This window comes from Elephas maximus, chromosome 16 (genome assembly GCF_024166365.1).
Source record: "Elephas maximus indicus isolate mEleMax1 chromosome 16, mEleMax1 primary haplotype, whole genome shotgun sequence".
Classification (NCBI taxonomy): domain Eukaryota; kingdom Metazoa; phylum Chordata; class Mammalia; order Proboscidea; family Elephantidae; genus Elephas; species Elephas maximus.
Genome location: NC_064834.1, coordinates 82785835 through 82797917, shown reverse-complemented (window position 1 = coordinate 82797917; position 12083 = coordinate 82785835). Strand labels below are relative to the sequence as shown.

At 56.5% G+C, this 12083-nt stretch overlaps 1 protein-coding gene across 1 annotated transcript in view; it reads right to left on the bottom strand.

Moving 5' to 3' along the window:
* Window positions 1-1081: 1081 nt before the first annotated feature.
* KNDC1 (kinase non-catalytic C-lobe domain containing 1) overlaps window positions 1082-12083 on the bottom strand; it is a 77854-nt gene continuing 66852 nt past the window's right edge. Inside the window, exons 21-30 of the mRNA XM_049855741.1 lie at window positions 10598-10711; window positions 9018-9165; window positions 8686-8865; window positions 7771-7977; window positions 7085-7167; window positions 6344-6494; window positions 5201-5323; window positions 5070-5129; window positions 4074-4231; window positions 1082-2469 (exon numbers count right to left, since the gene is read on the bottom strand). Coding sequence (XP_049711698.1) covers window positions 2238-2469; window positions 4074-4231; window positions 5070-5129; window positions 5201-5323; window positions 6344-6494; window positions 7085-7167; window positions 7771-7977; window positions 8686-8865; window positions 9018-9165; window positions 10598-10711 — 1456 coding nt within the window. The 3' untranslated portion in view covers window positions 1082-2237. The remainder of the gene's footprint in view (window positions 2470-4073; window positions 4232-5069; window positions 5130-5200; window positions 5324-6343; window positions 6495-7084; window positions 7168-7770; window positions 7978-8685; window positions 8866-9017; window positions 9166-10597; window positions 10712-12083) is intronic.

The following is a 12083-nucleotide window of genomic DNA, read 5'->3' as shown; positions in this document are numbered from 1 at the left end:
CTTGTCAACAGGCGGTGATGTGGGGGACCCTGTGTGTCAAGTGGGGTGTTCGAGCTGGGGGTGCTGGCTGGGGTTGGGCTGTGGAAGGAGTTGCCAGTCAGCACAGAGGTGGGTTGGAGTTGAGTCCCCGAGGCGAGGCTTTTTGGAACAGCAGTGAAGTAAGCATCCCTGGCTCACCTGGCTCACAGCGTGGGTGATGGTGAACGGGGTTGTCATGGTGGAGCCTAAATTAGAAACTGAGTCAGCTGGGATGTTGGGGGGCTGCGCACTTGAGTGTCCGTCCTGTGCTGAGGACTTTCCATACCTCCAAGCCGCCTGTGAGAGGGTTTTTTGTCTGCCACGAAGGAGATGATCTTAGCCCACAAAGCAGGCGTCACTTTAGAGACACAAGCAAAGGAACCCCATGGACATCGTCTGGGTAGAAGTGACTTTATTGAGAAATCCCTGTCAGGTCACGTCAGGCGGCATGCAAACAGCCGTGCTGAAGCCGGAAGCCAGCGTGCCTGTGCAACGAGCATCGTCTGAACGTTTATTAGCACTGGACGCTGACTCCCACCTGGGCTTGTGACACTGCTTTTGTTAAATACAAAATCTGAAGCTGCTTGAGTTGATTGGCAGAACATAACCCTGGTAGAAGAGCCTAAAAAGAATGAGGCGTGCTTGCGCTGAGGGCGTGCCGCGTCTCAGGTTACATCTAAGCGGGACGTGGCGCTCTCCAGCGGGTTGGTGTGGGTAACGTTGGTAACCTTTTAGCTGCACATTAAAAATTCAGCGTTTCATCATTAGTAACAGCTTCCCCAGAAATACCACTAGCCGGTTGCACTAAAGAATCACTACTTGTTAAAGCTCAGAGGACCTTTTTGGAGTAACTTGCAGTAATTAGCAAGGTCACCCTAAGAGCTGATGGTGCCTGGGGGCTACACCAAGGGGTCTGGCCTTTCTGCTGTGGGGTGAGGCCTGTGTGGGGTGGGTGGCTGTCTCCCTGGACCCCTGGTGAGGACTGTCCTCGCATCCCCCCCGGCCCTGCCCCCCCCGCCCCCGGGCTGCCCTGTCCTGACTCCCACCCCACTGGTCAGCAGGTCTTTCTCCACTTAAAGCGCAAATGCTTAAAACAGTGAAGCCTCGGGAAGCACTTGGTGCCATCAAGGCAGCAAACTCCATTCCTCCGCCTGGTCCAAAAAAGCACTAGCGATGAGACCGAGCAGAGGCAGTTCAGGGGTGTAGGGGTGGGGGCAGGGGGTGCTGCCTCTGTGGAGAGGGCCGGGCAGGCGCCCCTGTGCTGCTGCGGTTGCTGGACACTGGAGGGCAGCGGCTAGCTGCCCTTCTGGCCATGCGATGGGCTGGGCGGAGGACGCTTGACCCCCAAGGCCACACCTCTGCTTTGTTGCTGCAGGCTAGGGCTCCAGAGAGCTTTCCAGAAAGCAGAGCCTCTGCAGACAGATCCGCCTTCCTGGGAGCTGGGCTGAGCTGGAGTGGCCGGCACGGCAGCCCTGGCGGAGGCGGGCTTCAGCTCCTGTGGAGGCTGCTTGCCGGCAGAATGGGTGAGCCGCCCAGTTGGCACCTGCGGGGCCTCCTGGCGGGGTGTGGTGTGTGAGTCTGGGCAGGCGAGACCTCAGGCTCAAGCGGAGGTTCTAGAACACCTGGAGCCAGGGGTCGGTGTGTCAATTCAGTGGCCAGCAGAGTCCTGCTTTCCTGGTCCGTTTTGGTCCTTTGTTGCTGACACAGGGCTGGCTCACAGAATTTTGGCTCAGTGAGCTAGGGGTGGTTTTGAGGGGCTGGTTCACTCAAGAATGGGGTGAGACTCATGTCTATGAAATTCATGGGTGGGAACGCAGCTCTGGGGACCTGACTGATCTATTTCCGTTGGTTTTAATTTCAGTAGAAACTCCCTAGACCTCCTCCCATGCCCTGTCCTGGCTCCGTCTACTGGGGAGGAGGGGCAGCTCCAGGGTCTCCTGGGCTGGCTTCTGTTCCACCTGGGCTGGTCCCTTCAAGCCCTACTGCCTGATCTGCTCAGGCCCCGGAGCGGAGAAGCCATGTCCACTAGCCCCAGCCCTCCTTCCACTTGGGTTTTAGGGAGTAGCTATCTAATGCCACAGGCATGGTGTCTTGGCTCGGAGACTCAGGACTGCTGCTGAGCAGGATGCCTTAGGGACAGGCTCCTTCCTATACTGCTGCCCCCTCCTCACAGGCTCTGTCCCCGACCTGGAGTTCAACACCCAGACCCCCTGTCCACGTTACTGGAATGTTGCTTTCATCCTCCGGAACTTGTCCTGGATCTTTCGTGAATGCTTCTCACTGGTGACCTGGTGCACGTTGGCCCTGCTATCCGCAGCCAAGATGGAGACATCGGCCCCACTGAAGCGTGCAATCCTCTGCTTGAGGAATGACTGGAGCTTGGGGTCGGGGGCAAACGTGTAGGGATTTTCCTGGAAAGCGTGCACCTGGCTTACCACCTTGGCTATGTTTCTGTTGGGGGAGGAGCAAAATTTAGCTCACACAGTGGTGGGGGGCAGCATTTCGTGAGCTCAAGGATACTGCATGCTGGTGTGAACTGTTTAAACACCACCCTTCAAAGTACAAAAACCAAAGGGTAGGTCTTCTGTACTTATTTACCAGGTTATACCTCACGTCATCACTCAGGTCTGTTTCTCCTGTCACCTGACTGTCCATCCATTCATCAGTCCATCCAGTCATTGTCTATTCATCCATTCATCCACCTGTGCATCAATCCATCCATCCATCCATCCACCATTCTTTGCCCATCCATCCATTTATCTGTCCATCTGCCCATCCACCCACTCACCCACCTATCCACCCACTCACCAATTACATTCCACAAATATTTACTGGAAAGCTGCTCTGGTAAGCCCTGTCAGTGCTGAGGATTTCAACATGAATAAAGCCCTGCGTCAGCTGTTGGGGCCCAGCTTAGTAGAGGGGACAGACGAGTAAACACAGGACTATTTAAGCGACATTGTCCACTGGTGAGCTGGGTGCACCTCTTCCAGCCCCCGTTCAGTGATGTCACCACGGCAGCTTGAAATTCGCCGTGGTGGGAGAATCGGCACACACTCTGAACCGAGGCATGTTTCCCTGGAGAGCCAGTTGTTTGACAGGCACCAGCACACCGCTGGGTATGACCCAAGAACAAGGGGGCTCAGAGCAGAGTCCTTAATTCTGCCTGGGGAACTGTGGGCTATGTGGACAGATATTCCCATCATGATGATGGGTGAAAATCCTGTACGTCCAGTATGAGCGACAGCATGTTTAATTAGAAGACATGCACACATGCACACACACACAAGTACGCACAGGTACATACATACACATAGCACACATACATATACACACATCTGCACACGCGTACACACACATGCACATGCATACGCACACACAAACTAGGAAGAGCACATGCTTGCTCTTCACTCAGGCTCTTTCTGGATTGCGGATTACACTTGATTCTTCATTTCTTTTTTGTTTGTGTGGATTTTCTGATCCTTTACAAGAGTACATTTGTTAGTATCTTAAATATTATTTTAAAAGTTGGTGATGATCTGAGAAGGAGGCTTGGCCTCTGGAGGAGTGGGGACCACTGGACAGGTTGTCTGTATCCTGTTCACAGACTGAGGCTGTCTAGCCTGCACTCTGGGACAGTGGGGGCCCCTGACCAGCCTCCAGCATGGATGAGGACACCCGGCAGGGACAGCCAACCCTCAGCTGAGAAACAATAGGGGCTGTTAGGGTGGAGGAGAGGCCAGAGTGAGAACAGAGGGTGGGTGGTGGGTTGTGGGGGTGAGCGAGAGGGGTGCATGGCCCAGCGGGCTGTGAGGTGTGGGGGTGGAGGAGGAGGACAGTGCAGAGGTGGGTGGGGTGTGCCCTGGCTCTTCCTGGAGACCTAGGAAAGAGGTAGCTGGAGGCCCTTCGGGGGTGGAGGGAGCTCTGAGGCTGAGGCCCTGCAGCAGGGTGCGGGGCAGACATCCGGACCTCCAAGGAACAGGAGGCCTGGGAGGAGGCGCGTCACCTAAGCTTGCCCCACCAGTGGTCACGGTGAAGCCCCCCTGTAGTCTCACCTGAGCTTGCTCCACCTGTGGGCCCCGTTGGTCATGGTGAAGCCCCCTGTCTCCAGCTGCTGGATGTGCATGGCCAGGAGGTGGGCTGAGGGGATTGTGGGCTGGGCCCGGAAACGCCGCCCTTCCATCAGACACAGGCTGTCGCTCTTGAGGAAGACCTGGCCACAGGGGTGGGGGTGGGGGGCAGACAGGGAGAGGTGGGAGTGGGGGGAAAGGGAGAGATGAGGGAGAGGGAGGAAAGAGGGAGAGACGGGAGAGAGCAGGAGGGAAAGGTCAGCAGGGCTTCCTGACGCCACCCCCAAGTCTCTTTGCACGGGCAGCTACAAACACCCTGACTACCACCCAATCAAAACAGCTTGGATTTTGGGGTCGTAGATCAAAAGTCATAGTCTTGAGACCCCAAATGGACACCGAAGCTTTGCACTTCATGCCATGGAAAATGCAAATTCATTTTCTTATTCTCTGCCGTGCCCCGGAAAAGAGCCAGAGTGGCCCGGCTTCTTCAAGGAAGACCTGGCTGGGGGACAGAGGAGCTGGGGGACAGAGATGCTCACCTTGTGCCTCTGGAGTTGAGTGGGACACTCCCTAGTCCTGCCCGCCCTGCAGGGAACCCTGTGTGGGACTGGCATCCATAACCTGGGACTGCCCAGCTTTTGTGCCCCTCCGTGAATATATTGTGTGCATGTGTTGGCATGTGAGGTGTTGAGGCTGGCTGGTTCCACTGTGCCCAGGCCTGGCCTCAGCACCAGGAACTGTGTCAGGAATCAGACCAGCAAGGGCTTTAGCAAATGTGACTCAGGGTGGGGCTCCCCCATTGGCCTCCTTTGCACACACAGGTGAATGGCAGAGGCCCAGCACTGGGTGGCTCATGATGAGGCCAGCCAGGCATGCACAGCCCTGTGTGTGCCGTGCCTGCCCTGTGGAGCCCCTGGGCTCTGGAAGCTGCCAGGTGTGTAGGGCCTCACACTGCTGGTGAGCAGCACAGGTGACCCGTACCTCCACGGCCTTCAGCTCCTCCATGACTTCCGCGATCTTGGCGGGTAAAATTCTCCAGGCCTGGAACAAAAGTACAAGTGAACCTTGTGGCTGTGCGAGTCCCACCCCCCCACATGCCCCTGCATACTCACGGGGGACTGCCTCACGACCAGGTGCTCCAGGCCCCCCAGGATCTGCATGGCAGTTGCAAAGTTCCTCTGCTCATAGCAAGACTTTGCAATCAGCAGAAATTTGGACAGCAAATTCACCTGCAACTGAAGCCAGGAGACAGCACTCAGAATCCTTTGGTTTAAACACCGACAAATGGGGAGCCTCAAGGTGCAGACCAGCACGTGCAGAAAGGAGGTGGGTGGCCAAGCACACATCTTGTCAGAAAATGGTGTCGGTAGAGGGGCTGGGGTGGGCGGGTAGATGGGCAAACGCCTAGTAAGCATAAAGATGTGAAAAGATATACAACTTCACTTCTAAAAAGCAAAACTGCTGTCTAGACAAACCTCAGTGGGCTCCCAACTGTGCTAGGAGTGGGTAGTGGTGGGGGCAGCCTCAGGCAGGAAACGTCTCCTGCCTGGAGGTCTCAAGAAGACACATCCAGAGGCAGAGGGAGCTTGTGTACGAGGGACTGTGTATGCATGTGTGGGACGGAGTGCTCGTGTGTGCAATGCATATGTGTGTGTGCAGTGCACGTGCATGTATGTGTATGCATGTTCATGCATATGTATGAGTACATGTATGTACCTGCATGTGTGTCAGCACAAGTGTGCATACATGTATGTGTCGGCATGGGCGTGGATGCACACCTGTGCTCACGTGTACACGTGTTAGTGTGCACACGTGCACGTGTGTCAGCGTGTGCGCATGGGTCCCAGTGCATGTGTGCCCATGTCCATACATGTGCATATGTGTTACTGCATGTGTGCATGTGCAGACTCCACATGGGGAGGCTTGCCCTTGACCCTGGGGAGGGAGCCAGGTGTCTGGGTGGGCAGGAGGCAGAGGCACCCCCAGTAGGGGAGACATCTGTGCCTGGCATGGAGGTGAGGGTGCTACACATTCCAGACCTAGGCTGTGTCTGATGTGACAGCAATGTAGGCAAATGCATGGTGCTACTTTTATCTTTCACCTCAGACACGACTCACCCCGAAGGACATCTGAGTATCTGATCCCTGCATCTGGTACTGGGCTGACGGGGTGGATCCGTACCCCCCAGAACCCTGTGAACCCCTGGTGGCAGCAGGTCCCGAGCATCCCACCCTGAAAGCAGCAGAGGAGCCCACCTTGGAGGTGTGACTGGTCACAATTTCAGCAGCCACCCAGGTGCTGACATCATCGGCATTCCTTAACAGCTGCAGCAGGTACTTGTCTTGGTTGTAATTTGGCAGAAATAAGCTGCAGGTTTTAGCTGACAAAGACTCGGAGGAGAAGGCTCTGGAATAGAAACAGGTGCACGGGACGTCACATATGGGAAAATCACACTTGACATCACACATGGGACATCACGTGGAGACAAATGAGGCATCACACATGAGGGCATCATGCATGTGGATGTCCCATGTGGGCATCACGCTTGGGGATGTCACAAATGAAGACATCACGAGGGAAAGTGACACATTAGGATGTGACACTCAAGGATGTCACACCAGGACAGACCTTGAAGATGCCCCCTGCTGGGTCTCTACAGCCCAGGCCCTCCTGAGGCAGAGGTCACACCCCAGCCAGCTCGTTCCAGGGCCAGCTTCAGCCAAGTGAGCCTGGGTGTGTGAGGGCTGCACTAAGTGGGGCGGGGTCTGGCTTCAAGGTCATCCCTAAAGACTCTGGTGAGTGCTACACCCCTGTGAGTGAAACAAGGACCTCCCTTGGGCAGCCAGGGAGAGGAGCCTCCCCAAGATACTAAGAAAGGGCAAACGCTTCCCACCCAACTTTTCCTGAAGACACTCCCGCCCACCAACCGCCCAGGCCGACATTCCTGGCTGGGTCAACATCCCTGGCCGACGTCCCTGGCTGAGGCGCGGACTTACTTCGGGATGGCCGTACTCTTGTCCATGACACCCAAGGCTCGTGAGTTTAAGAAGTGGACGGGGTGGCACTTTTGAAACAATTCCTGTCGGGGGCGTGAAAACACTTTCAGGAATGTCCTCCCCGAAGGCCTTGTGGTCAAAGTAATGGCCCCGCAGACTGTGGGGTTTAGGGGGGAAGCTCTGCAATTACAGGTTTGATGCTGACCCAATGGGGAGTGGTCACCAGACACGGTCAGTGGGTTTGGACAGCGGGGCTCTTCTGGGTGCTCGCTGAGCCGGTGTTGCGAGCTGTGATGGATGGGATGGTTGAGCTTCTGTTACAGGGTGCTGCTGACACCGGGGTCCCACCCAGCCTTGGGTAAGCCCCACCTTCTGCTGAGCTGCAGCCAGGGAGCCAAGGGCCAGAGTCAGGCAGGAGATGCCTGAGCCTGCACCCACAGTGGCCCACAGGGCACCCTCTAGTGTTCACGAAGCTGGAGTGTCAGAGATGGAGGGGAGGGGTAGGTAGAGGCTGGAGAAGGAGGGCCGCGCCCCATGTGCTGGGAGAGGAGGTCAGCTCTGGCAGAGCTGAAGCCCCCCCGGGCCACACCTCTGGGCGGTAGCTCCCTGCCTGGTTTGAGCCTCTGGCCACTGGCTTCCCTCACTGATGGCTTGTCTGTCCCTCCAGAAAGCAGACCCAGGCTCACCTGCTGCAGCAATGTCAGCTGAGTGAAGAGCTGGTGGGTACTGTACTCAGTCAGGAAGTAGGGCCCCTTCTCGCTGGCCTTGGCATAGGGGCCGTAGAACTCCTCCAGGAAGCAGGGCTTGGGCAGGGCTGACGCAATGGTATACTGGCGCTCCTTGTGCGGTCCCAGTGCCAGCCCGTTACCCTTGGACAGCCGCCAGGGGAAGCTCTGTGTGAGGCCAGGTTGAGCTGAGGACCTCCCCGAGGCCCCCAGGGGCCCCCGCTGTCCTCCCCAGGGAGCCTCCCCACTGCCCCCGTGGGTCCTCCCCTGGGCTCTGTGGAGGAGTGTGTGTGTGCATACATATGCGCTTGTATATGTGCGTGTATGTATGTATGTGTGCACGTGTAATTCCATCATGCATGTGTGCTTGTGCACATGTGCATGCATATAGGTGTGCATGTGCTTGTACGTGTGTGCAATGCAAGTATACGAGAATGTGCATGCATGCCTGTAGGAGTGCACACACACGTGTTCATACGTGTATGTGTGTACATGTGTATTGTGTGTGCACAAATATATAAGTGAATGTGCATGTATGCCTTATGTGTGCACATGCATATGTGTGTACATGTGTATTGCATGTGTGCACATGCAAGTATATAAGTGAATGTGTGCACGCATGCCTGTAGGTGTGCACCTGCATGTGTGCACACATGTAGGTGTATGTATTGCATGTGTGCAATGCAAAGATGTGACTGCGTGCATGCCTGTATGTGTGCACATGCATGTGTGTACTTATATGCATGTGCATAGGTGTGTGTGCATGTATCTGTATATACATGCATGTGTGTGTGTGTACACACATGGGCTGTGTCCTCAAGGCTGGGTCACGGTGAGGGCACTGCCTATGGACACCCTTCCGGGAAAGACTCCCACCTTCCGGGAGAGGCCATCTTCTGAGAACTTCTTACAGAGGGCGTTGAGGGGCCGGGTGTCTTCCTCGGCCTCCTTGGAGTCTTCCAGGTCTCCGGCACGTGTGGCCCCCTCGCCCCGCCGGTCTGTGCTCACCTCCAGCAGGGCCAGCAGGTGCTCTGCGTAGCCATCTGGAGGTGTGATCTGGGCAGCAGCACAGGCAGCGAGTGGTCTTGGAGGCTGCCGCCTCCTGGATAAGAACAGCTCCCCACTGCTCCCGACACCCCACCCCCCAGGGCCCAGAGCGCAATCAATGGGGGCAGGCCAGCCTCCTTGCTGGCTCCGCCCGTGGTCACCTTGGAGGACATGAAGCCCTGGAGCTGCCCCAGGAGCCCGGCGTTCCTCATGAAGTCAACAGTGTAGCAGTCCTCCACCCAGGCCTGCAGCAGGCAGAAGCTGCGCTTGTAGATCTTGGTGAAGGTTGAGGTAGGGTCCTGGTGGGCTCTGCAGACACAGAGGAGGAGGCCCGAGCTCATGGGGTCCTGCTGAGCTTGCATGGCCAAGTGTGGGTGTGTTAGGTCTGAACTCAGGCCTGTCTTCAAGGGGGACATTTAGCCTCATTCTGCCCGCGTAGGGGGCAGGAGAGATGGATTGCTTCCCTGCCTGCTCCCTGAGGCTACCTTGTGATTCTCCAGCACCCATTCGCACCCAGGATGCCTGGGGGGAGGGTCGGGGGTCAGGGAGCAGCAGGAGGGGAGAGGGAGGGGGTCAGGTAGGGCTTCAGGGTCTCCAGGAGTCTCTGGTGGGGATGGCCTGGGGCAGCTTGGGCCCTGGTAGGACCTAAGACCCAGTCTGGGTGAGGGGTGGCACACAGGGGTATCTTGGGGGGAGGTGACAGGCCAGCACGTGCCTGCTGCCCACCGTTCCCTTCACTGACCTCAGGTGGCCTGGCGCAGTGCCACTGCAGAGAGAGGCCAAGGGTGTCCCATTCCCCATGTAAGGCTGTCCCCTCCCCCACGTAAGGCTGTCCTGTCCCCCATATAAGGCATCCACTCCAGCTCCTGGCTGGCCTCCCCGCCTGTACCTGTGCCCACCCTCTGCCCCCTCCTGTGTTGGCAGATCAGGCCCTACCCCTCCCTGAAGCTGAGCCCCCATTTTTCTGTAAATGTTTCTTCCAATCAGCAGCCTCTCTTGGGTCACCCCCCAGAGCACTGACACGCTCCGGCCACTGCCCCTTTCTCTGTGGCTCTTCTGTCACTGCTGCCTCCTCACTGTTCCGGTCAGGCTTCCCTGCCCTGCCCCACCCCCCCCATCCATCCTAGGGCAGTCCCTAGGGCTCCTCTGGCCCCGAAGCGTCCACCTTCCTGGACTCTCCTGCCCACTGATGTTCCCTCTTGGTCTTGAACCCAGCCAGCCCGCAGCATCATCCTGGGTGCCCCTGGCCGTCTGCCCACCTGCTCCCCGGGTGCCCACAGCTCCTGCCTCTGGTCCCTCACAGCTCCTCTCTGCTTGGCTGATCCCGTGCATCTGCTAACCTGGAGGACCCTCGACCTAGTCCTGTCTCACTGGTCCCCAACTTCACACATCTGTGACCTGCACGGACCTCTCCTTGCCTGAGTTCAGGATGCAGCACCACCCCCTGCCCCCCTGGCCCTCTCAAGGTTCGTGTGGGCCCCCTTGTTGTCTCCTCCGGGAGGCCCCACGGATGCAATATCTGCTCACGGCTGTCTGTAGTCTGAAAGGGCCTGGTTTGTGTGTTTGTTCATCCCTGAGCCCATGAGGCTGCACACCCACAGGTGGTTGTGAACGGGTGCCCCGTGGTGGCTGAGCACTGCACAAGGGTCCCCAGGGCCACTGTGGCCAACACTAGGGCTGCCTCCTTGGCCACAAAAGTCCCCCCAACTGGGCCCAATAACCACGGGGGGCTGCACGCTACCTGGGCAGGGTGCTGTTGATGCGGTCCAGGAGAAACTGCAGGAAGTCGTGGGGTGTGCAGAAGTAGCGGAAGGTATACAGGAACTGCTGCACGTAGCCCTCAAGGAAGGCGTCGCTGGGGGCAGAAGGCTCGTTAGCTAGTTGCCCAAACTGCTCCTTCGGACCTATCTGGCCCAGGACAGCCATGCCTGCCCAAGGCTCCTGACAGGTGGCCCGTTTTGTCCAGAGTCCCTGTCCCTCCTTTTGGGATGTTCACCTCTGCCTCAGGGCCTGTCCCAAGGGCAGGAGGGATGGGAGTGGGGGGGAGGCCCCATCTTAGTAGTTCTGGGGTGTGTGTGTGGCAGCGGGAGTGGGGGCTTCTAATACCAGCAGCTGGTACTGTGCTGTCCCAGGATTTGTCTGTCAGAGCTCTAGGACCTCAGACCAACTGATTCCCTGTGTGTGTGTGATAGTGTGAGTGCATGTGTGAGACTGTGATAGTGTGAGTGCATGTGTGAGACTGATAGTGTGAGTGCGTGAGACTGTGATAGTGTGTGCGTGTGTGAGACTGATAGTGTGAGTGCATGTGTGATAGGGCGTGTTTGTGATAGTGCGTGTGTGAGTGCATGTGTACGTGTTAGTGTGAGTGCGTGTGTGTGAGTGCATGTGTGATAGTGCATGTGTGTGACAGTGTGAGCAGATGTATGTGTTTGTGTGGGCACGTGCCTTAGTGCGTGTGAATGTGTATGATAGTGCATGTGTTAGTGCATGTGTATGAGTGCACATGTGTGATAGTGCGTGATAGTTGTGAGTGCATGTGTGATAGTTCGTGTGTGATAGTTGAGTGCATGCGTGTGATAGTGCATATGAGTGTGTGTTAGTGCGTGTGTGGTAGTTGTGAGTGCATGTGTGATAGTGCATGTGTGGTAGTTGTGTGTGCATGTGTGTTTGACTGTGTAATACTGCATGTTTGAGTGCACAGTGTGGTAGTGAGTGCCTTGAGTGCATGTGTGTGATAGTGCATGTGTGTGAGTGCATGTGTGATAGTTGTGTGTGCACGTGTGTGGTAGTGAGTGCCTTGAGTGCATGTGTAATAGTGCATGTGTGTGAGTGCATGTATGAGCATGTGTGACTGAGCGTGAGTGTGCATGTGTGTGTGAGAATGTGAATGATAACGTGCATGTCAGTGCATGTATGTGACTGAGTGCATGTGTGACTATGAGAATGTGTGAATGTGAGAGCGTGCATGTGTGTGGCCGTGTTAGTGTGCACATGTGACTGTATGTGTGTATGAGTGGATGAGCATGTGTGTGAAGATGTCTGAGAATGTGTGAATGTATGCATGTGTGTGATTGTGTGTGTGTGAATGAGCATGTGTGTAAATGGAGTGTGGGCCAGTGAATGTGTGGTTATGTGTGCGTGTGGATATGAGTGTGAGTGTATGTGGGGGTGAGTGAGCACGTGTGTACCAGTGCCCCTCCAGAGGAGTGGCAGTTAGGAGGACACTC